Here is a 24,539-nt window from a genome sequence, read left to right as displayed (position 1 = left end):
AGACATCCTTTCAAATCTTTTGGGATGCAGCCAAAGCAGTAATCAGAGGTAAATTCATATCCCTAAGTGCATATATTAACAAACTAGGGAGAGCAGAGATCAATCAATTGGAAATGCAAATAAAAAAACTCAAAAGCGATCAAATTAAAAACCCCCAGCAGAAAACCAAATGAGAAATCCTAAAAATTAAGGGAGAAATTAATAAATCAAAAGTGATAGAACTATTGATTTAATAAATAAAACAAGAAACTGGTACTTTGAAAAAATAAACAAAATAGACAAAGTACTGGTCAATCTAATTAAAAAATGGAAAGAAGAAAAGCAAATTAACAGCATCAAAGATGAAAAGGAAATTAAGGCAATCACTAAAAATTACTTTGCCCAATTATATGGCAATAAATATACCAACCTAGGTGATATGGATGAATATATACAAAAATACAAACTGCCTAGACTAACAGAAGTAGAAATAGAATTCTTAAATAATCCCATATCAGAAAAAGAAATCCAACAGGCCATCAAAGAACTCCCCAAGAAAAAATCCCCAGGGTCCAATGGATTCACAAGTGAATTCTATCAAACATTCAGAGAACAGTTAATCCCAATACTATACAAACTATTTGACATAATAAGCAAAGAGGGAGTTCTAACAAACTCCTTTTATGACACAACATGGTACTAATTCCAAAGCCAGGCAGGCCAAAAACAGAGAAAGAAAATTATAGACCAATCTCCCTAATGAATATAGATGCAAAAATCTTAAATAGGATACTAGCAAAAAGACTCCAGCAAGTGATCAGAAGGGTCATCCACCATGATCAAGTAGGATTTATACCAGGGATGCAGGGCTGGTTCAATATTAGGAAAACCATCCACATAATTGACCACATCAATAAGCAAACCAACAAGAACCACATGATTATCTCAATAGATGCAGAAAAATCCTTTGATAAAATACAATACCCATTCTTACTAAAAACACTAGAAAGCATAGGAATAAAAGGGCCTTTCCTAAAAATAATAAACAGTATATATATCTAAAACCATCAGCTAATATCATCTGCAATGGGGATAAACTAGATGCATTCCCAATAAGATCAGGAGTGAAACAAGGATGCCCATTATCACCTCTACTATTTGACATTGTACTAGAAACACTAGCAGTAGCAATCAGAGATGAAAAAGAAATTGAAGGCATCAAAATAGGCAAGGAGGAGACCAAGCTATCACTCTTTGCAGATGACATGATGGTCTCCTTAAAGAATCCTAGAGATTCAACCAAAAAGCTAATTGAAATAAACAACAACTTTAGCAAAGTTCCAGGATACAAAATAAACCCGCTTAAGTCATTAGCATTTCTATATAATTCCAACACAGCTCAGCAGCAAAAACTAGAAAGAGAAATCCCATTCAAAATTACATTAGACAAAATAAAATACCTAGGAATCTATTTCCCAAGACAAACACAGGAACTATATGAACACAACTACAAAACACTCTCCACACAGCTAAAACTAGACTTGAGCAATTGGAAAAACATTAACTGCTCATGGTTAGGACAAGCCAATATAATAAAAATGAACATCCTACCCAAACTTATTTATCTATTTAGTGCCATACCCATTGAACTCCCAAAAAAATTTTTTACTGATTTAGAAAAAACCATAACAAAATTCATTTGGAATAACAAAGGATCAAGGATATCCAGGGAAATAATGAAAAAAAACACAAATGATGGGGGCCTTGCAGTCCCAGACCTCAAACTATATTACAAAGCAGCAGTCATCAAAACAATTTGGTACTGGCTAAGAGACAGAAAGGAGGATCAGTGGAATAGACTGGGGACAAGCGACCTCAGCAAGACAGTATACGATAAACCCAAAGATCCCAACTTTTGGGACAAAAATCCACTATTCGATAAAAACTGCTGGGAAAATTGGAAGACAGTGTGGGAGAGACTAGGAACTGATCAACACCTCACACCCTACACCAAGATAAATTCAGAATGGCTGAATGACTTAAACATAAAGTAGGAAACCATAAGTAAATTGAGTAAACACAGAGTAGTATACATGTTAGACCTTTGGGAGGGGAAAGACTTTAAAACCAAGCAAGGCATAGAAAGAGTCACAAAATGTAAAATAAATAATTTTGACTACATCAAATTAAAAAGCTTTTGTACAAACAAAACCAATGTAACTAAAATCAGAAGGGAAACAACAAATTGGGGAAAAAATTCTTCATAGAAACCTCTGACAAAGGTTTAATTACTCAAATTTATAAAGAGCTAAATCAATTGAACAAAAAATCAAGCCATTCTCCAATTGATAAATGGGCAAGGGACATGGATAGGCAGTTTTCAGATAAAGAAATCAAAACTATTAATAAGCACATGAAGAAGTGTTCTAAATCTCTTATAATCAGAGAGATGCAAATCAAAACAACTCTGAGGTATCACCTCACACCTAGCAGATTGGCTAACATGACAGCTATGGAAAGCAGTGAATGCTGGAGGGGATGTGGCAAAGTAGGGACATTAATTCATTGCTGGTGGAGTTGTGAACTGATCCAACCATTCTGGAGGGCAATCTGGAACTGTGCCCAAAGAGCGATAAAAGAAAGTCTACCCTTTGATCCAGCCTGGATCAAACCACTGCTGGGTTTGTACTCCAAAGAGATAATGGGGAAAAGACTCGTACAAGAATATTCATAGCTGTGCTCTTTGTGGTGGCCAAAAATTGGAAAACGAGGAGATGCCCTTCAATTGGGGAATGGCTGAACAAATTGTGGTATATGTTGGTGATGGAAAACTATTGTGCAAAAAGGAATAATAAAGTGGAGGAATTCCATGGAGACTGGAACGACCTCCAGGAAGTGATGCAGAGCGAGAGGAGCAGAACCAGGAGAACATTGTACACAGAGACTAATATACTGTGGTATAATCGAATGTAATGGACTTCTCCATTAGTGGCGGTGTAATGTCCCTGAACAATCTTCTGGGATCTAGGAGAAAAACACTATCCATAAGCAGAGGACAAACTGTGGGAGTAGAAACACCGAGGCAAAGTATCTACCTGACTACAGCGGTTGAGGAGAGACTCTAAATGAACACTCTAATGCAAATACTAACAACATGGCAATGGGTTCGAATCAAGAACACATGTGATACCCAGTGGAATCACGCGTTGGCTATAGGGGTTGGGGGGGAGGAAAAGAAAATGATCTTTGTCTTTAATGAATAATGCTTGGAAATGATCAAATAAAATATTATTTTAAAAAAATAAAACTAACTCCCTAAAGAAAAACACAAGCCCCTTGAAGGTATGGGCCATTTCAATTTTATCTTTGTATCCTAAGTATCTAACAGTGTCTGGTACAAAGTAGACCCTTACAGGGCAACTTAGTGGTTCAGTGGATAGAGAGCCAGACCTGGCAACACAAGGTACTGGGTTCAAATCTGAACTCAGATATTTCCTAGCTGTGTGGCCCCGGGCAATTCATGTAACCCTAATTTCCTAGCCCCTCCTCTTCTGCCCTGGAACCAAAGCTTAGTATTAATTCTAAGACAGAAGATATGGGTTTTAAAAAAGTAGACACACAGTACATATTTGTTTATTGACGGATTCATTCTTAATAAGCATTTTTGGTACAGAAATTAATTGTCTACAATGCATTAAACACTATACCAGGTAGTGAGGGAAGATTGAGAATATAGATAAACTATCATCTCTAGTAGAATAGATCTTACAATCCAGTAGGAGGACAAAACACAAATATTAATAAATATAATACACAATATAATCTGATAATCACATCAGAGGTACAGAGAATGGTGTTTATGGGAGATTCATTGGAAGAAACATTAAGTTTAGGAGTATCAGAAAAGGTTTCATTAGGATGTATTTTAATGAAGAGCAGATAGGTGGGTCATTGGATAGACCACTAGTCCAGAGTCAAGAAGACTCATTTTCCCTGAGTTCAAATCTGGCTTAAGACACTTCCTAGCTTTGTGACTCTATACAAGTTATGTAATTTTGCCTAAGTTTCAGCTTCTGTAAAATGAGCCGGAGAAGAAAATGGCAAACCTCTCTATTATCTTTGCCAAGAAAATACCAAATGAAGAGTTAAACACCACTGAAAAAGACTGAACAATGATGAATTTTAATCAAAAGAGAAAGCAGTCCCTGCTTCCAGAGAAATTTTTTTCCAGGCAAGAGCTGATGAAAGCTGAATTTTAATAGATATAGAAATGGAGAAAAGCAAGAGATGTTATGAAGTAAAAATTGATGGGATTTTATAAATTATTAGATATGGGGCAGAAGGAAAAGGAGAAATTGAGAATGAGTCTAAGGTTAGAATGAAAGCCTGGGTGACTAGGGAGAAAGTAACACTACTCCCTGATTTGGGAAAACTGGTTAAATGTTTATGCATTTCGCTTTATGATTATGTATTTTACATAATGAGTTGCTCTTTCACAATGAAATGATCTAAAAACAAGCAGACCGAGAAAAGAGTTAAAAGAGAAAATATACTCCATCAAAGTCTGACCCTACATCAATAGCAAATCATTTAACTTTTGTATACCTGTTTCCTCCTTTTTAAAATGAAGGGCCCAGGGGCAACTAGGTCACTCAGTGAATTGAGAGCTAGGTCTAGCGATATGGGAGATGCTGGGTTCAAATCTGGCCTCAGTCACTCCCTAGATCTATGACCCTGGGCAAGTCATTTAACCCTCTTTGCCTAGCCCTCACCACTCTTCTGCCTTGGAACCAATACACAGTGTTGAGTATAAGATGCAAGTTAAGGGTTTTTTAAAAAATGAAGAGGTTAACTTAGAGGATCTCTAAGATCTCTTCCAGTCTAAATCCTATGATTCTTTCTTCAAGGTATTGGTTCCCAGTCCTTACCTACCCATCCTAGAAAAATTGCCAGGAGAATATAAAATGGGAAGGGGATGAAAGATTCAGCAGGAGGAAAAGGCTGGTCAAGAGAGACAATGAAATATGCCTGAAACAGAATATATATAGTATCCTTTTTGAAACTTCAGCAAACTTAAGGAGTAGTCTTATACTACTTAATACCTCTATCTCCTAATTCTAATAATTAGACTGTTCAATGAATAGCTTTATCAAAGAATAACTTATTACCCTTCAGAAATTATATTATTTATTAAGGAAACCTGAGAAACATTACTTTGGTATAATTACACTTTGAAGATCAGTCTGGATTGAGATATCTTAGCCATAATCACACCCAAGAAAGAGTCACAAGTTTGTGGTAAACAATGGGAGAGGCTGTGGGGTTTCTTGGGGGGAAGGGAAGCCTACTATGTTTATAGAATTGGTTGGTTGGAAAGATGTTTAGCACAGATGGGAATAGGAAAAAAGGTTATATGAGAAATCAACTAACAGTTGGTCTGTGTTGTGTTCACAATAATTTCTTTTTTTATATAATGTGTTTAGGCCTAAAATGCAAGAAAATTGTGGCAATTCAGCCAAAATATAATTGTCCTAGTCCTTTCAAAAAAGAGACATGTATTGATATAAGCATTACTGATATAACAAAAAAGTAATATACTGCTAAAAACAGGATAGAGGTACTCAAGTGATCTACTGATATGGGCAACTAAGTCTGAATTGCAAATGAAATATAGCTTTAACTTTGAGGGGAGACATCTTTAGTTTTTCTACTGTGCAGAAGTTTCACTGGAGGCGTCTCACTCAGAATTGTGGATGAAGCTGCATATACTGGGTTTTAGGGTAGTTTTAGGCTTATTGAAGCTTAATAATATAGGGTGTCCTTTCCCGAATACATAAGGAACTAAGTCAAATTTAGAAAAAAATCAAGTCATTCCCCAACTGACAAATGATCACAGGATATGAAGAGGCAGTTCTCAGATGAAAAAATGAAATATTAATAATTACATAAAAAATGTTCTAAATCCTTTCTGATTAGAGAAATGCAAATAAAAACAATTCTGAGGTACTACCTTATATAGCTAGCAGATTGGGCAATATGGTAGCAAAGGAAAGTGATCAATGTTGGAGGGGATATGTGTAAAGGATAATTTAGTGTTGTGACCTAAACTATGTTAATTATTTGGTTGCCATGGATACCCCAAATATATAAAAATAATAACCAAATCAGCTGGAAATTTATGGTGATTTAATCGATACAGTGGAAAGAAATTAAGAAGAAGGAAGAAGGAAAAGGGTATAGGATTCCTCCCACCTGGCTAGGTCCAGGAGGAAGACCAGAGGCTCTAGGAAGATAAGGTTTTTGAAAAGTAAGGAGGAAGGAATCAGCCTGAACTCTAAAGGGCTCAGCCAAGATGCCTGAACCTGAATCAGGTCAAGGGCAAACTCACCGCCAAATCCAGACAATAGCTGCCACCATGCCAAGATGTCAGAACACTTACCACGCTGCGAATCAGAGTCACCTCTCCGGGGAAAGAGAGAGAAAGTGATGTGCCTTATATAGACGGTTTTATGTCACTTTCCTGCATCTCATCTATACCAATGATAGCTTAGCTTGACTTAGGACAGTCCAGGAGTCTGTCCGCTTTTTCTGCACATGTCTGTTGAAGGCCATTTCCTCAGATAATTAAATCTTTGAGTATGGTGCAGGCACCCTGTCCTTGTTAAACTGAGTAGGGTGGAGAAATGTATAGTTTCCAAGACTTGATTCTGTTAAACCAAGTATCTCCATTGTTACTAATCAGGAAATAGCTAGATCAGTTCTTCTAAAGTATGGCCTAAGTCAGGTGAAATAGTTTTAAAATTCACATGTAGCAAAATTGGGATACTAATACATTGCTGGTGGAGTTGTGAATTGATCCAACCATTTTGGAGGGCAATTTGGAATTATGCCCAAAGAGCTTTAAAAGACTGCCTACCCAGGGATACCACTGTTGGGTTTGTATCCCAAAGAGATAATAAGGAAAAATACGTGTACAAAAATATTTATAGTTGTGCTCTTTGTGGTGGCAAAAAATTGGAAATTGAGAGATATCCCTTGACTGGGGAATGGCTGGATAAATCTGATGGTGATAGAATATTAGTGTGCTGAAAGGATTGATGAATTGGAGGAATTCCATGTGAACTGGAACAAACTCCAGGAATTGATGCAGAGTGAAAGGAGCAGAACCAGGAGAACATTGTACACAGAGACGGATACACTATGGCACAATTGAACATAATGGACTTTTCTACTAGTAGCAAAGCAATGACCCAGGACAATCCAGAAGAATTTATGAGAAAGAATGCTATCCCCATCCAGAGAAAGAATTGTGTGAGTAGAAATGCAAAAGAAAAACATATGATTGATCATATGGTTTGATGGGGTATGATTGGGGTTTGGGCATTAAAAGACTACTCTATTGCAAATATGAGAATATGTAAATAGGTCTTAAATAATGATACATGTATGACCCAGTGGAATTGCTTGTCAGCTCCAGGAGGAGGAAGGGAAAAGAGGTAGAAAAATGAATCATGTAACCATGAAAAAATATTCTACATAAGTAAATAAATTATTAAAAAAGAAAAAATAATAATGAAAACATGTCCCAAAAGTCTTAAGCTTAAATTACTAGGCTTAAAAGTATACTAATTTTTTTTGACACTCAGTTATTCTTTTCAAATAATAATGCTATTGGACTGTTGTGACACAAAAGGGAAGGATAACAAATATTAAAATTCTCAAGAACACACATACAAAGGGGGTTATTATTAGTTGGCTAAGCATAAATGCTGAATTTGGTACAGGAAAGTTTACAAATTGTTTTAATATGTATTATCAATATTCTAAGGAGGTATTTTTATCACATTTTACACATAAGGAAACTGAGGACAAACCAAGGAGTTTAAGTCACATAGCGTGCTTCATTAGTTAAATACCAGAAACAGAACTCTCATCTTCTGTTCTTTGCTTTTTTTTTTTGTTACACCTCACCATTTCAAATGAAAACCAGAAAGTGAGAAAAAAGACCTAGTCAATCAATGAAAAACCAATTAATATTTTTGTTCTCTTTCTTTACCTAAGCAATCCACTGATGTGGGATCTTCTCAATTTCACTAATTCTTTTTAAAATACAACCTTTTTGTACCGATGGTCCCATCATCCTCCATTAATACTTAGGAAAACTATTCTTTCTCCTAGCATTTCTTTGTTCCAGTTTGTTGCTTTAGCATTCTCATACCTATGCCCTTATATTATAAATTGTTCCCACTATGGCTTCTCTTCTATATTTAAGATTTCACACATGAAATCTACTCTATCTTGTCAAGGTAAAGGAAACTGATGGATGGAGTTGTTTCTTTCCAAAGAGAAGTCTGCGCATGTTGCAAAGTCTTTAAAGAGAGGTGGCAATGGGATCCATTTTCATGTCCTAGAAGTTTTATTTCAAAGAACCAGAAACCCTGCATTTTGTTGTTGCTATTGCTGTTGCTTCTAAATGAGCTTATACCTCGAGATTTAACACAGAATGCTTACTAAGTATTAAAATTATGGATTTTTTTGGTTCAGAATATTTAATGGATGTTATACAACAAAGGGCATAGGCAAAAATTATTGGAAGATTAAATGTGGATAGGGATGATAAGGCAAGTAAATCAGATGATGTTATTTGTCTTTGGGATGTCAGAATCTTTTATAGTAAAAATCAATTCCCCAACTAGAATTTCAAAGAAAGGGGGAAACATTCCCTGAAACAAGAATAGCCTCTTCTCTTGAAAACACAGCAGTTTTCAGAATAAAATTATTATCTACTATTCCCCAAGAACAAAGAAATCCTTCATTCTGCCATTTGATACCAGAAGATTTACTTTTTTAAACAACAAAGAAAATTAAAATCTTCAATGAGCTTTAAATGGAATTTTGTTTCTTAAGTCTAGGTGACTAAGGTTTTGCAGAAGAGAGAGCACAGGAACAGTGTTGAAAGAGAAGGATAAATTAGGAATTAAAATCAAATCCAGGTGATGCTGACTCAAATATATTAAAATCCCAAAGCTGTTTCTGAAGAACTGCTAGTGTTCTATATACACTAGAGAAATGGCTTGGGATATATAATCTTCTCTAGAGACTGTTAAGAACCCAGATATTCCCCCTCTCCCCATCTGCTCAGGGTGACATTTATATTACTAAATGGAAAAAAATCACTTCTTACTATTAGCCCTCATTATGTATGTCATCTTTAAATCTGTTACATTTTGGATGGGTTAACTGCCAAAGGAACCAAATTGAAGAATGTTTCAAGTTCCAAAAGAAACAGAAATTTCTGATATTATTGGAAGATAACCTGCATTTGGAACCAACTCAAGGCTAGGATTTCACTTAAAAATGCCTGTTGCTTATTGACATACTTTTCAAAAGTCTAAAGAAAAGGTAAAAATTTAAAGAGTGGCTGACCAAATTATAATTTCAAACCTAAAGTTTCCACTCTAAATCTTATTTTAAAAAGATATCCTTTGAGTAATATCTTTTAGACAGCACATATTCCACAGCTTTCCAGATGACTAAATTCACACAATTTTATCATTCTAGTTTTAAATGTTTCCATCCTATATTAATTTTGTTTTCCCCTTGCCTAATCTAGCACTAGTCATATCAAAATCTTGGTATAGATTTCCATCACCGAGTATCATTTTTTACTGACAGATGAACAAACAAGAGATCCTCAACCATTGTAGGAGAGAAAAGGAGGTGGGGGGGGGGGGGAGGAGTTCTTTCATATGTGAGTAGTTCCCAGCCCCTAATGACCTATCAGATTACTTTGTTTCATCTCATAATTCACATGAGCTACATTACCTCAGTTTCTGTTCTTTGATGTTTTCAATGTCTTCTACTACACTGTCTACTGTATTTCATCAAATCCAAGATTTAAATTTTGTTCGAGATAAATCTTCAGAGAAGAAGCTTGCTAACTAACTGAATCCAGAGAATGAACTGTTTGCAGAAAGATATCTAAACCTTTTCACTACAGGAAGATCCAGAATGAACCTTAGGGTGTGGTTGATTGAACATTTTTTGAATGTACACTCTTATGCCAAAGGGGACTGCCCCCTAATTGGTTTTTGTCAATGCGCCCAGCAAAACATTGGTTTACTGTCTCTCTCCTCTATTTCCCCATATTTACAACTATTATAATTTTCCTCTTAGTGGGTAAAAATTTTTGTATACGCTTACTGTTAGAAATTTTTGGGGTGCAGTATGCTTATGTTTAGTGATCAATTGGGGAGACTAGTCCCCCAATCATCATCAGGGGGATTGTGAATTTTAAAAGTCTCCATCTTGGTATAGCACCAAAAAACAAAATTGTGCACACCCACACTACACGGGCATGTGCTAGTCAATGACAAATCAGAAAGAACTAACTGCCCACCTGGGCTGTCCTAAGCCAAGCTAGAGCCAACCATTGGCACTTGTGAGACACAGGAAGTGAGGTAGGGAACAGCCTCTGAAATTCGCTCACTTCCTGTGGAGAGAGTGAGATGCGAGTGGGGGTTAGAAGCTTGGCTTAGGACAGCCCAGGTGGGCAGTTAGTTATTTCTGATTTGTCATTGACTAGCACATGCCCGTGTAGTGTGGGTGTGCACAATTTTTGGGTGCTATACCAAGATGGAGACTTTTAAAATTCGCACTACCTGTATTGACTTAATATGTGATTTCTCCATCCTAGAGACATTTGTGGACTTGAGGCTACTTATATATATTGCCTATGTGCACAGGTGTTTCTACCCTACAGGGTTCCCCATGATGAAAGAAGTCCAATTCCCACCCTATGCCTTAAAAGCATGTATACTTTAGCAAAGAGCTTAAAATTTTTTCTGATATATTTTGTGGTTTTACTTTTAACTGCATCTTAAGTCCTTGCAATAAAAAATAAAGTGAACTTTATTACATATATACACATTATATATGCACACATACTCTTGCCACTTCAAGGAAGACAATATTTTGAATATAAAAAAGCTTCATCTAACTATTTTTATACGAAATATTAAGGAAATAATTCAAATCCCCTTAGCCAACAGATTGACAATTTTACAGTTATCATGATTGAAATGTGAGTCCATTTTAAAACAGGAATTGATTTTACTAGATGATTCTCAAAAAAAGAATTTGTCATTGAAGATTTTGGGCAAAAGGTTGAACAGATTATCTCTGTGATCCCTTATAACTCCAAAGTTATGAGGGATGCTTGGTGTCTTGGTGGTTTGGAGTTTGTGACTTGCCAGAGAGGTGACTGGAAGAAGCTCTATAGCATGGGTTAGGTGAGGTGTCTTCCCTGAGCGTCCATGGTGAGGTGACTGATTCCTCCTTTCTTTGACCTCCAACTCTTATATGGCTTGCCAGAGCAGTACAGTTTCCCTTTCCTCTCTCTCTTCTTCTTAATTTCTTCTCTCTATTGTAATTAAACCACCATAAAAATCACAAACTGACGAGTATTTTATTGGGATTGAATTAATCCCTGACAACCAATAGTTTAATATATTCAGTCAATAACTCCTAATTCTACCCCTTACAAAACAATGCATATGAAGAATATACAGAGATCTGGGGACACTTACATGAACTAATGAAAAGTGAAGTAATCAAAACTAGGGAAACAATGAATATATTGATTACAATGAAAATTGAAAAAACAATTACTAAAACTTTACACTGAATAATGGTAATGCCTGATCTTGGTCCAGAAGAAGATAATATAAGACTATTTATTCTTCCTTCTTAGCAGAGGTGGGGACCTGTTGAATATATGCTGCCATATTTTATTAATGTGTTATTTGTGTATGTTTGCATTATATATATTTAATTAGTAAAGAAGATACAACATGCAAAAATTAAAATATTCAAATGAAGTTATTTCCCATAGTTACAATATATGAAAATAATTTAACATACTGTATTAATGAAATGTATATCCATAGTATGCAGAACAGAAAAACACAATTTTCAAGAGTATGTTGTTATAATTTCATGTATCAAAAGAGTAACAACTAAGAAATACTTTAGAGGTTATCTAGTTTAATCCTACCCTTTTATGGATGAAGACAATGAAGCCCAAAAAATCAATGTGACTTTCCTAAGTTTAAACAGGTAATAAACAGCAAGGCTAACATTAGAATCTTTAGACTTTCATTACAAATACAGTTCTTTTCCCCTTTTACCATGCTGCCTCTCTAATCTCAGATTATCTTCATCATTGGTGGTCCATTACTCTACCTCTAACCAAACTTCCCCGCATTGCCTTAGCTAACTGTTTTCCCTGCCCCCTTTAATTTTCTGAGTGATCTAAGGAAGTAGAATATGGTTGTAGCCATTACTACTGTCCCCAAAATTGATCCTAGTCACCTCAAATTTTTATTTCCACCAAAAACTAGTCAGTTACACAAAGATTATCTTTTCATATTGGAAAAAACAAATTTGACTCAACAAGTATGTATTAATTACCTGCTATAGGAAGACCAGTGTCATACAAAAAATTTGGCTAACAAAATCCTGTGCCCTTCTTGGTGGAAAGGGGTACATGACATGCAAGAGTAACTATGATGCAAAGTCATGCATTTTATTTTATTTATTTATTTTTTTGCAGAAGGAGCCATATTTTTATTGGACTTGGTCAACCTGGGAATTTGTTTTGTGGGGCAGTGTGTATATTTATTGTGAGGATGTTGTTGTTATTATTGTTTTCTACTGGGAGGGGATGACAGGAAGGAGAATTTAGGGAAAAAATTTAATAAGACACTAAAGCCTCTTTTAAAGTAGCTATTCCCTTCCCACACTTAGGAGAAGCTAGTTTGAGGAAAATGTGGCAAAGTATACCAAATGAGGTTTTTAAAGTTAAAAAAAAAAGCAAAAACAAGATATCACCAGATGTGAAGGGGGGAAATGATCTCATCTGGAAGTTGATGAAAAACAGCACCCCCACATTACGTCCAAATGAGCAGGGTTTTAATGGAAGCCAATCCCAAGCTGCCAGGATTGACATGTGAAGCACTTGCTCTCTGAAAGGTCTTTTCTTCCACCTGCCTTTGGCATACTTGACTGTTTCCCTTAAAGTCTTGTGCAGTATCTGTAGAAAAGTGGTTTCCCCTCCAATTCAGGGCCGGAGGCAGCTGTGCATCAAAGGCTGGAGTTTCCATTTTTTTCTTATTCCTTTTCTCCATTTTGTCTGGTTGGAGCTGTAACTAATTCCCAGCTGTGTACTGATTCTTGGCCAAATCCACAAAAAGCATCTTGATTGTAGTTCTCTTATATCTTCCCCATTGTACCTTCATTTGAATCAAGGAATGAAGTACCTTGATATTGATGGTTGCTGACTCATGATGAAAAATGAAAGAAAATGAAAGAAATGCAAAGACAATACTACTTATGTATAAGCAGGAAAAGTTCTTTATTGATTGGAAACAAAGAAAAGTTTCTTGCATATGGGAGCATTTGTATGGCCCTTTACAGTACGTCTTTACAATACGTCTGGTGACTGCAATAAGCATTACAAACAATTAAACAGGAGGCAGCTAGGTAGCTCAGTGGGTTGAGAGCCAGATCCAAGGTCCTGGGTTCAAATTTGGCCTCAGATACTTCCTAGCTGTGTGATCTTGGGCAGGTCACTTGACCATCATTGCCTAGTCCTAACCACTCTTCTGCCTTGAAACCAACACAGTATTGATTCTAAGACAGAAGGTAAGGGTTTAAAAAAAAAACACAAGCAATTAAACAGAATAAGAAAAGGGAAAGGATGGAAGCATAGGGAACACTATGAATAAAAGCAATGAAAAAGTGAAAATACAAGTCACAAACTTGACAATACAGAATATGTAGAAAAAAATAATATGCTTACATTAGAAAATTTACTATCTTACTCTTGCTCCATCTTCTAGTAGGAAAGACAAGTCATTATGACAACACTAAAAGTTGTAACACTACTTTTAAGAAAATGTGTTAAATTAGTTAGAAACTAAGATTTATATTTTAAAACTTAGCTATTCACCAACCATTTTTAATAATTTATACACAATTTATTTTAGAGCATACCAAGAATCTTTTTTTTACTTTATTATTCCCTTATTTCTCAATATTTTAGAAGATTAATGAGTCATTAATAATTATAGTTTCAATGTAGTTGATGAAAACTAACTAGTTACTGGCTAGAAACCAAAGCGCTAATTTCTCTACTATAGGTAGTAACATATGATTGATATTGATCACCTACTGATCTCAAACCTTGTCTAGACTTTCCTTCTCTATTCTGCCTGGGAATGACCCAGCTTTTGACTGGATATATAGTGAAACAATAAGAACATTGGAACTTCTTAACATGGTATTCAAACTCCACAAGCAGAAGGGGCAGCATTATATAATAAAATCTAAATATCTCATAAGAGAAATAAAAATAAAAGCAACTCAGCCAAAATGTAGATGAAAAAATATGGACACCAATATATTAATATGCTGTGAATTGTGCTAACAATTCTAGAAACAATCAGAAATGATAAGCAAGAAATTCAAAGTCCATAGCCTTTAGCCCAGGCATATAGTAGGAATTTAAGATATTATTACTCCCTCCCTACGTACTTCTCCTCCTTTTTACACAGAGATACCATATCTAGACACACGCCCCAATATATGCCAAAATATTTTCAGCAACACTTTTATAGTTGATAAAAACTGGAAATAAATGTTCATTAATTGACGAATGGTTAAAATTTCAAAATGGAGTATAATGATCTAATGGAATATTGCTTCACTGTAAGAAACAATGCATATGAAGAATTCATAGAGGTCTGGGAATACATTCATGAACTAATGAAAGATGAAGTAATCAAAACTAGGAAAACAATGTATGTATATATGCATACACATATATACTGATTAAGACAATGAAAATGGAAATAACAACAAAAACTATAACTAAACATTAAATAATTATAATGACTGATCTTTGCCCAGAAGAAGAGACTATCAGATGGAAGACTGTGAAGAATATATTGCCATATTTGGTTAACATGTGCTTAATTTTACTGAAATGTATTTTTATCTCTTTTTTTTATTTTTTTATCATGATATAGAGCAGAGACATAGTCTATTCTCAGCATTTATGTGTTTAATTTTGTAACATGTATTCTCTTGATTTTATTAATTACTTAATATTCATTTTCATGTAGTATTTACATTGATATGCAATAGAGAAAAATGAGAAAACAGAAGTTTGTAAAGTGGCTGTCATACTACTAGGCTCTGCACTAGTCTTATTTACCCTATATTGTACAGAGCTTCAACTGTATTCATTATACATTTTCATTGTTTGCCTTTAAAACTTAAGTTTTCTATTGTATTTATGCCCCCAAGGTGGAGTGAAAGTCCTTTGGGCTCTAAGTTCAAGAGTGTAAAGTCTTGTGATAGTGAGAATGTGATAGTGAGAAAATAAAAATGTTAGATAACTTGTGAGGACATGTTGGTACCTATTGTCTCCCCAAATTTGATGATGATAAATCAAAGGTTGATTATATTCATAAAAAGGAGGAATATATTTATAGTACTGTAGATTTCACATGTAAAAGTTAATATTACCTAACATCAATTTTTTTCATTGAGGCATTGGCATAAAAGGTCACAGAATTCTAGGAACTACCAGTGAGAAAAAATGTTTTGTATGTTACCAATTTTCTTTTTTGTACTGCATTTTATGGATTATTTCATAGCTACTGTGTTAGGAAAAATATCTATAATCAAAATATTTTGTTATAAAAATTGTATGAAGCAATATCTAACAAAAGATTACAGTTTTTTGGTGGCTATGTGAATCTAATCCCCTATTTCACATAAGTTCAATGTTATCAATATTCACAGTTTTGACTTTCACACTGTTTTCTTGGAATGTTACCCTGCAAAAGTTGAGGACTGAGTGTATTATAAAATGAAGCAACATAAAAACAAGATATTGATAAAAACATATATATTTTTTAAAACATCAAGGTATTTTATAATGAAAAGTGTCCTTTATATATGATGAGGAATAGTATCCACCTCCAGCAAAAGAACTGTGGGGTCAGATTTAGATCAAAGCATACTATCTTTCATATAAATTTATTTATTGCTTTAATTTGGGGTTTTAATTTTCTATGAGTGTGCTCTTACAACAATGACTGATATGGAAGTCTGTTTTTCATAATAATGCTTCTATGGCCCAAACCAAACTGCTTACCATCTTCAAGTTGGGGGGAGGGAAGAGAAAGAAGGGGATGTTTTGGAAAGTTATACAATTTCTTCCAGGAAGCCTCCACTGATCTCATGTAGAAATGTTTTCTCTCAGACCTCATCTGATCTCATGGCACTTTGTCCTGCTCTAATGTAATAGCTATGCTCTCATTTGCATTTTGTCTAAGTATGAATCTTATCAATCTTATTAACAAAAAATGTTACCCAAGTACAAGAAATCTGTTTTATGCATTTTCTCCCCTGAAGAGCTTAGAAAAGTGCTGAGGACAAAGTTGATACATGAAACAATCATTTTTGAGGCAATAACTAAAGGAATATAGAAGAAAAAATCGGATTCAGTGCCAGCTATGTAAAGGCACAGGATATTGATATTCACTTAAGTTTCAAATATTGGAATATTGTGGGAAAGTGAGGAAGGTCAGGCAAAGCTGCCAATCTATGAGTCACTTATAAAGAATCTAATAAAGGAACTTGGCCATAGCTATCAATTAATTTTCAATCTTTGGTGCTTTGTGTATAGCTATTAACTAAAAATACAGGCTTAGGATTTATAAGCCTACCTAATAACTACCATAGTCAATATTGCCTAAACTTTTCAGAGAAAAAAAATAAAATTGTCATCAACACAGTATTAACCAAAAATGCTTAAGATTTAAAAGTAACTACTAAAGTTAGGTATACTTTCAATTGTATGATGAGATATTAGACATTACAAATACATTAAGCATTAGGGTAGCCATAATGCTATCAAAAGAATAGTAAAGTCTATATTTTCCCCCAGAGGGTTTTGATAAGGTTACATGATTCTATATTCCAATTATTAAGAAAGATATTAGTTGAATTACTCTTTGTTCACCACTGGCTTAGAATTCTAGGGTGATAAAAGGAGAGCCCCTCAGGATAAAACCATCCAGGTCCTTGAATCAATCTGTTGAATAGTTATTACTTTCCTAGTGCCTGAGAATTCTGACCTTTACATAGGGTGCACTAGTAATATTTTCCCAAATAGATTTCCTAGTCTGTCCTTCTCAAAACACTAAAAAAATAAATGTTATGTACAGTAAAAATACAAATATTTTAAGTTTTCATATTCCTGAGTCTAAAGTCAGACTAATGAAAATTCATTTACTGTTTAACTGCTACTTAATTTCAAAAGAAAAATTAAAGATAATTTATGGACAAGACAAAATTGTCAATAATTAGCTCTTCCTTCAAAGACTTTGCTTCTTATTTTTGAGAGCTTGCTAAGATAATTCCTTTCATAAAGCAAGAATTGTGTTTCCACAGAAACATCTTTTCATTTGCTTTTGTACCAATACCCAGATACAAGGGTTGGGGGGAAAGGAGAGTGGGAAAATCCTATCAAACACACTTCTTCAAGACATTTTTATCTAGAGTATAATGATAATCAACAATTGAGTTTTTGAAGGCGCTGGAACTATCCACACTTCACAGTACACTTTAAAGCTATTTCATTCTAGGCACATAACTTTGGGAAATTAAATCATCCTGTTTGTTTCATGATTTTCAGATAGGAAACCTGAATTGGTACTCTGAGGATTCTTGCAAAGCAGAACCCTGTTCCTGTCTCTTTAAAGCCCTCATTTGAGGTATCATGTATAGGGCTAGCAGGTAGTAATTTCTAAACAACATCAACATTTTCACCAACAAAACCCCACTGTAACACAATTCCTAAGAGCTTCCATAGAAAATAATGTTTAGGTGGACAGCAATGCAGCAATCGAAAAGGAAGGGGGTGGGGGAGGGTATGTTATTGCTAAACGCAATTTTGTTCTTGAATTACCAGTGGAGCATTAATGGATACAAAAATAGTAAGAACCATAATCCCCTTACTTCCATAACAGCAAAGTAACCCTCTTTCCCCTTCTCCACCAAGAAATTGCCTCATTTAAGCTATCTTTACAAGTCGGAAAGATTGGCCTCTACAGCTCTAATTTTTAGAATTCTGTTTAAGCAGGGATCAAACAGAAGGGAGAAATGTTTTGAAAGGTTTCTCTTTCCCTGGAATAGGAAAGGTAGCATTTGGAAAGTCAGAGTGTGCTTCAGGATGGAGGATTTGGAGAGAGAATTCATTTTTGAGAGACACGGAGAATTCGGGAATAGAAGAGGGCGGGGAAGATTAGATAAGGCAGCTATCCTCCCCCGCACCCCTAGACTGCAGTGCAATGCGCTTAAAAGAAAGCCAGACCCTCTGAAGGGATCTTTTCTCAACCACAAGGGAAGATTGGAGATCTGCACAAAAAATAGGAGGGAGGAAGTGGGAACCGGGAAATGGGGTGATAGAGATGGAGCTGGCTAAAGAAGGCTTCCTGAATCAAACTGTTGGAACAGGAAGGAAGAAAACTGGGCACTGGAGACCTTACCTGAACTGGATAGGTTAGAGGATGCTCCTGGTACCTCTGGCCTGTCGTCCTCCTCTTCCTCTCGCTGCTGTTGCTGTCGCTGTTGTTGCTGCTGCTGCTGCCGCTGTTGTTGCTGCTGAATCAGGCTTAGGTCCGAGCGGCTGGGCTCGGCTCTTGAGGCTGCGGGAACGAGCCTCCCTTTCAGCAGTACCGCGACCAGACCTAGAAGCAGAGTGAAGGGAAAGCTCCCGCAAATCCTCGACATGGCGAAAAGCCAGGGGGCAGAGGAGGCATATTGCGACAGAGGAGAAGCTCTCGGAGCGGAGGAGGCAGTGGCAGCGGCGGCTGCGGGGCTGCCTGCTCCCCCGCCTCGCTGGCCCGTGGACACTCGGGCGTCCGCTCACATACACAGGCACACACACCGAAACACACGCACCGTGGAGGAGCGGGGAGAGGAGGAGGAGGTGGCTGGGAGGGAATGGGAGGAGTGGGGAGGGGAGGAGAAAGGAGGGGAAGAGAACGCTCTCTGCTCTCAGCACATGTGACGGGGGCGGACGAAGGGGTGAAGGTGGAGGAGAAAGGAAGAGAAGGAAGAGGGCTGCTCGCGGCCCTCGGGGAGGACCAACGGGGTTTGGGAATGGAAGTTAGTTCTGAGGGACTATGTGGGGAGGATGGAGAGTAAATTTCTGTTATTATTATTCTTTAAAAAGCAAGCTTTTGCCTGTACGAGTTATCATTGGAACTGAAAAAGGCCCAGTGTCTCCACCCACCTTTTTTTTTTTAACTATTCCCGGTCTTACTGAACAGGGAGAAGGACTGGGTTACACTGCCACCAAAAACCCCCTCCACATCATAGGAAGGGTGCAATTCTTGTCATTTTAAAACCTCATCCTGTTCCAACTGCTGGGTAACTAGCTCTGACTGGATTTATTGTTATTCCTTCAAGACCCCTCACTCCAGACACCACAATATTCTTTTAAAATCTCATCTTTTTCTCTTCTTTTTTCTAAGGTTCAAGGGTTGGAGAGGGACGTGATCGAAACCCCACCATCTTCCATTCTGCTTCCCAGACTTAGGTTTCGAGCTCAGATGACCAACCCTTCTCTGAACTTTAGCCTTAATCAAAGCAAGAAGCGTTTTAAGGACCTACAGTGTCCTGGGCAATATCCTAGGGTTCTTGGGGAAAAAAGGGGAATAGACACTGACTCCAGCTACTTAATTGGGCTATGGTAGTAACAACACAACCTGTGCATATGTAAGTAAATTTAAAATATAGACAAAGAAAATACAAAGTAATTTCTGGTTGGGGAAGGTGTGAGGGGCAGGAAGCTCTACCAATTGGAGCAATCAAGATAGGCTTCTAGTAAGAGGTGACTTTTGAGCTAAACTGTGAAGGAAGCTAATGATTCTTTGAGACTCCCTATACGTAATACTATAAAGATAAACTTCAAGTGAAAACCTAGAAAGAGATTTCTGGTTGGACAGCATTACCCCTTTATAGGTTTAAATTGCCAAAGCTGAGATCCAGCATAAAGGGCATTACTTCTAGGCTCTTGCAGCTGACTATTAGAACAGGAAGTCCCTTAGGGTACTTAGAAACTGGCCTCCGGAAAACCCATCTGCCTGACTTGCGATAAGTCCCCAAGGAGGAGCATCTTTTGAATAGCTCAATCATGCATACTCCAGACATAAAATGATCAGATTTTAGTTGCAGTGTGATTAATGAGTGCAGGGACTAAAGGCGGTAGAGGGCATTTATTTGCTGGAAGGTAGATTGAATTTAGTTATTGTCATTTACTTTGCTAAAAACAAAAAGAAAAAGAAAAGAATAACCTACTTCCTTAATCATGGTGGATAGTTTGTAGGAAGAGACAAGCGACAGATATGCAGTTGGTTTGAATGATTTCTGAAATGCGGCTTCATTTGAGAACTGTGACAAAGAGGTTTTTTGTTTTTGTTTTTGTTTTTAACTGCTTTATCATGCAGAATAGACCAGGTATACCAAGGCCAATATTAAATCTGAAGTTGTGTGGTCAACTACTAGGTTACTTCACTATTTCTTCCCTATCACTCCTGTTCTTGTAAAATATGCTAACACTACCGTCATCACTTGCTTTTAAATGAAAGTTTGACTCTTTTCTGATTGCCAAACATCCTCATTTTATGGTGAAACTGGTTGGTAAAATTCCCTTTCTTCCTAACTGTGGAACTTTCTTCCCTTTTGAGGATGGTAATGAACTTATTTATTCCTGGGTAAAATACTAAACTAGACTGTCACTATCCGTCCCTGATCAAATAGTCTAAGAAAATACTGTTGGCTTCATCAGGCTTACTAAAGTTGCACTTTCAAGAATACAAATCAAATTCTTGTTTAAAATCCAGATGAGGCTGAGTAGAAAATAGGGTTCATGGTAAGAGTGGGAAGGAGTATGTTGTGAAGAAAACAAGACCACAAAATACTTTTTTTGAGCAGATGTTGCCTGTCACATACACATGTAAATGAATTGAAATTGGGCATCATTGGTTCCACCACAGCTTTGTCTCCTGAGTGTAAGCAGGAGGTATTTGGGATGGGGGAGGGGGAGAGGAGGATAGAGAGCCTTGCTGGTTGGTATATGCCTAGTGCAACAAACTCTAATTAGTCATACCAAGCTGCTTGTGTTGCTTTTTCTTCCAAGTTACCTCTGCTCCTGGAGAGAAGAGAGGAAGAGGAAATGATTCCAAAATACTGACTGGCAGATCAGAAAGAAAAGACTTGCCAAGAAGATGAATGTGTTTCTCTCTTTATGGTGTCCATCTCATGTTTAATTACATTGGCATTCTGATTTAGCAATGGAGTTACTGATTTAGGAACTTCCCTCTTTCCCCTTTCCTTCCCTCCCCATTCCAGCATCACCAAGGCATCCGCATAGAGTAACTTCATATTTTGGAAATATTTTAAGGTAAACAAAGCTTTATACATCAAGAAATTGCTGTGATATACTATTCAGTGAATAGGCATGTTTAAATCTGAACTTTGATAGGAGCTACATAATTCTGATCAATTCACTTTATAAATGTGGACATCATTTTCCTCATGCAAAGGGTGTTTGAGCATTTTTAGTGTGGAAGTGCAACTCGAACACTGCCTTCTATATGAGGCCTTTTTGAACACCTCTAGTTTATATTTGTATTGATTGTTATTTTGGATTTAAATGCAAAAAAAGTTTTTTCATGTTTATATCAGTACACAAAAAGAATGAATGAAACTGTGAATCTCCATTTTTTACTGTTTGTTTTTTAAAAGTATATAACAATACATCTTCATGAGGTATACTTCTATTTTGTAACTGCACTTTCAAGAGCAAAATTACTGTGAACTTGGAGTATTTTAACTCTGTCTTAGTAAACCATAGTGATTTCTAGCTTTACAAATATAAACAGGTATACACAAGATTCATGCAATAGAGACTGATGATAACCTTTAAAGAAAGATACTAACAGTATGGGACTCCTGCAAAAAAAAAAAAGTGAATTTCAAGCTGAGTCTTAAATCAAGGATTCTAAAAGGCACAGAATAGGAAAGAGATCATTTCAGAAGACTTAGGTATAAATCTAAGCTCTACTACTTACTTTACTAGCCTCAGAAGTCACTTAATATTCTTGACTTCACATTTTTCATCTGTAAAATGAGGGATACAGCAGAAAGATAGATTTCTAATATCTAGAGATTTAATCTGAGAAATATATAGAAATTTTTTCAAAATAGTTTATATTATAAACATTTATTAATATAATGATAAACTACAAATTCAATTTGAGTTTTGTGAGTATTATCAATACCTGGCTCATATATTATTTTGATCAACCTAATTTTAAGTAATGGGTCCAGAAGAAGAAAAATGAAGCACACCATTGATCTTACCTTAAAAAACAAAAAATAAAAAGATAGTAATTTTCAAGCATTGCTAGTATGGAAATGTGCTAGTATAGGCAAATACATATTGAAGGATTTTTTATTTTTTCAAAAACAAGTATTTTTTATTCATCTGTTCCTCCACTATGCACATTTAACAAACTTTTTAACACACACACACACACACACACATATCTGCATATGGTTACCAGCAGAAGAAATTCCCATGGATGAAATTTTAAGTTGCTTTCTATATTTGAATTTCTCAGGGCCAGGAGATGAATGGTATGTTTTTCCTTTATTTATTTGGATTCGTAGTTTATTATTGAGCTCATCAAATTTCTAAGGTCTTTAAAGTCTTAAACACTATGCTACAATAGTGCCTGGCAGAAAAGAGGCACCTAATGAATGTTCAGTAACCAGTCACTTCTGTATGTTATACACCTAATCTGTCCTACTGACTTTTTAAAAAAATCAGTACCACCTTGTTTTAATGATTACTGTTTTGTAATGTAGTTTGAGATTTGATACTGATAGGTTACTCTCTGTTCCATTCTTCATTTTTAACCTTGAGATTCATTGATTTGAATTTTGATATTAATATATGAAAGCCATTTTGACAATAAGCATCTCTTGTCCACTTGATTTTTCCTAGATGGATGCTAGGTCAAGCTCTTTTGAATGCTTATAAGTCTCATTCATGGCTCTGTCCAAGGCTTGACAAAAGCAGGACAATGTAATTGAAAACTCTAGTATATGAAAGACTTTATCATATATAGTAATCCCTCTTCAATTTGTATTCTGAACTAGATCTCTATTGTAGTGATGAAAATCTTTGACAATTATAAAGCTGTATCTTGTGTGACTCACCTAATATTAAATAACAGAAAGTCATTGAATAAGGCTTTCACCATTATTATATCTTCCAAGGAATCTTTTAAATTTTAACATATACATGAGAGATAACTTGTTTAAAAAGAGCATTCAAATTAATACTTTACTCAGTGGGGATCTTAAAAAATTCAACAAGTACAATGGAATAATCTGCACTATACACTTTAGAAAATTATGTGATGGTAAAGATTTATTCTACTGTTATATGTCAATTATGAAGGCTTGAATCCTCATTTCTTATTCCTTTATAAATGAAGCCCTTGATGAATGTAGTAATTATTCTAATCAAATTTTATAAATAAGAATGTTGGCATTGTTAATGTTCTCTCAGTCATCTTTTTAAAAACAATTTACTGATATCTTTTATTTTTAAATCATAGTCATTTCCGGAAATAAGCACTTACCACCAGCAACTTGCAACAAAGAAAAATGAATTATGCAAAACCAGATAATATATAATAACCATATCAGACAAGTTTGTTTTAGTGATCCTCCATTTATCTGCTGTGAAGAGGGGTTATGGTTTATTATTAGTTCTTAGATCTTATTTGACTTTTAAGTTATTCCTTAAAGCTTCCTTTCTTTTCATTTACATTATTGTAATCAATGTGTATGTTGTTCTTTTGGTTTTGTTTATTTTATTCTGCAATAAAAATCAATTTATGTGAAACTCCCCCAGCTTCTCTGAATCCCTCATATTTGTCATTTCATATTATGAAATAATATCCCATATATTCATATGCCATTAATTCTATCCATTCCCCAGTTGATGGTTGTGTACTTTGTTCCCAAGGAAGACTACTAAAAATATTGTGATCATCATGTATGTTGGTGACTCATTTTTATTGGTAGTAATGATGAAAACTTTTTTATGATAAGTTTTAGAAAAAAATGATCAATAAATCTTTCATGTAAGCTTTGCATGATCATTTTAAATCATTGTTAAGTCTAAATTTAAATATCAAATAAAATTATCCATATACATAGTAGGATAGAAGAATAAATAAAATAATCCATTCACATAGTACGAGAGAAAAAGGATAAATTTTACATGAAACTATGAAATTTCTATTATGAATCACTTTATTTTATTTTTATTTTTTCCAATTAAATTAATTTATTTAGTCAATTTAGAACATTATACCTTGGTTACAATAATCACATTATTT

At 35.4% G+C, this 24,539-nt stretch overlaps 1 protein-coding gene and 1 long non-coding RNA gene across 2 annotated transcripts in view; one reads left to right on the top strand and one right to left on the bottom strand.

Annotated features, from left to right (window-relative positions):
- FAM171B (family with sequence similarity 171 member B) overlaps positions 1-19,263 on the bottom strand; it is an 89,174-nt gene extending 69,911 nt beyond the window's left edge. The window contains exon 1 of the mRNA XM_001369296.4: positions 18,603-19,263. Coding sequence (XP_001369333.1) covers positions 18,603-18,846 — 244 coding nt within the window. The 5' untranslated portion in view covers positions 18,847-19,263. The remainder of the gene's footprint in view (positions 1-18,602) is intronic.
- Positions 19,264-19,275: 12 nt separating this feature from the next.
- Positions 19,276-24,192, top strand: LOC130453734 (uncharacterized). Its single transcript, XR_008911264.1, has 2 exons — positions 19,276-19,836; positions 21,260-24,192. It is a non-coding gene; the product is annotated as an uncharacterized LOC130453734 (long non-coding RNA).
- Positions 24,193-24,539: the final 347 nt, after the last annotated feature.

The sequence above is a fragment of the Monodelphis domestica genome, chromosome 4 (assembly GCF_027887165.1).
Source record: "Monodelphis domestica isolate mMonDom1 chromosome 4, mMonDom1.pri, whole genome shotgun sequence".
NCBI classification, from domain to species: Eukaryota; Metazoa; Chordata; class Mammalia; order Didelphimorphia; family Didelphidae; genus Monodelphis; species Monodelphis domestica.
The sequence above is the reverse complement of the archived record's forward strand: the minus strand, read 5'-3'. Positions and strand labels throughout refer to the sequence as shown.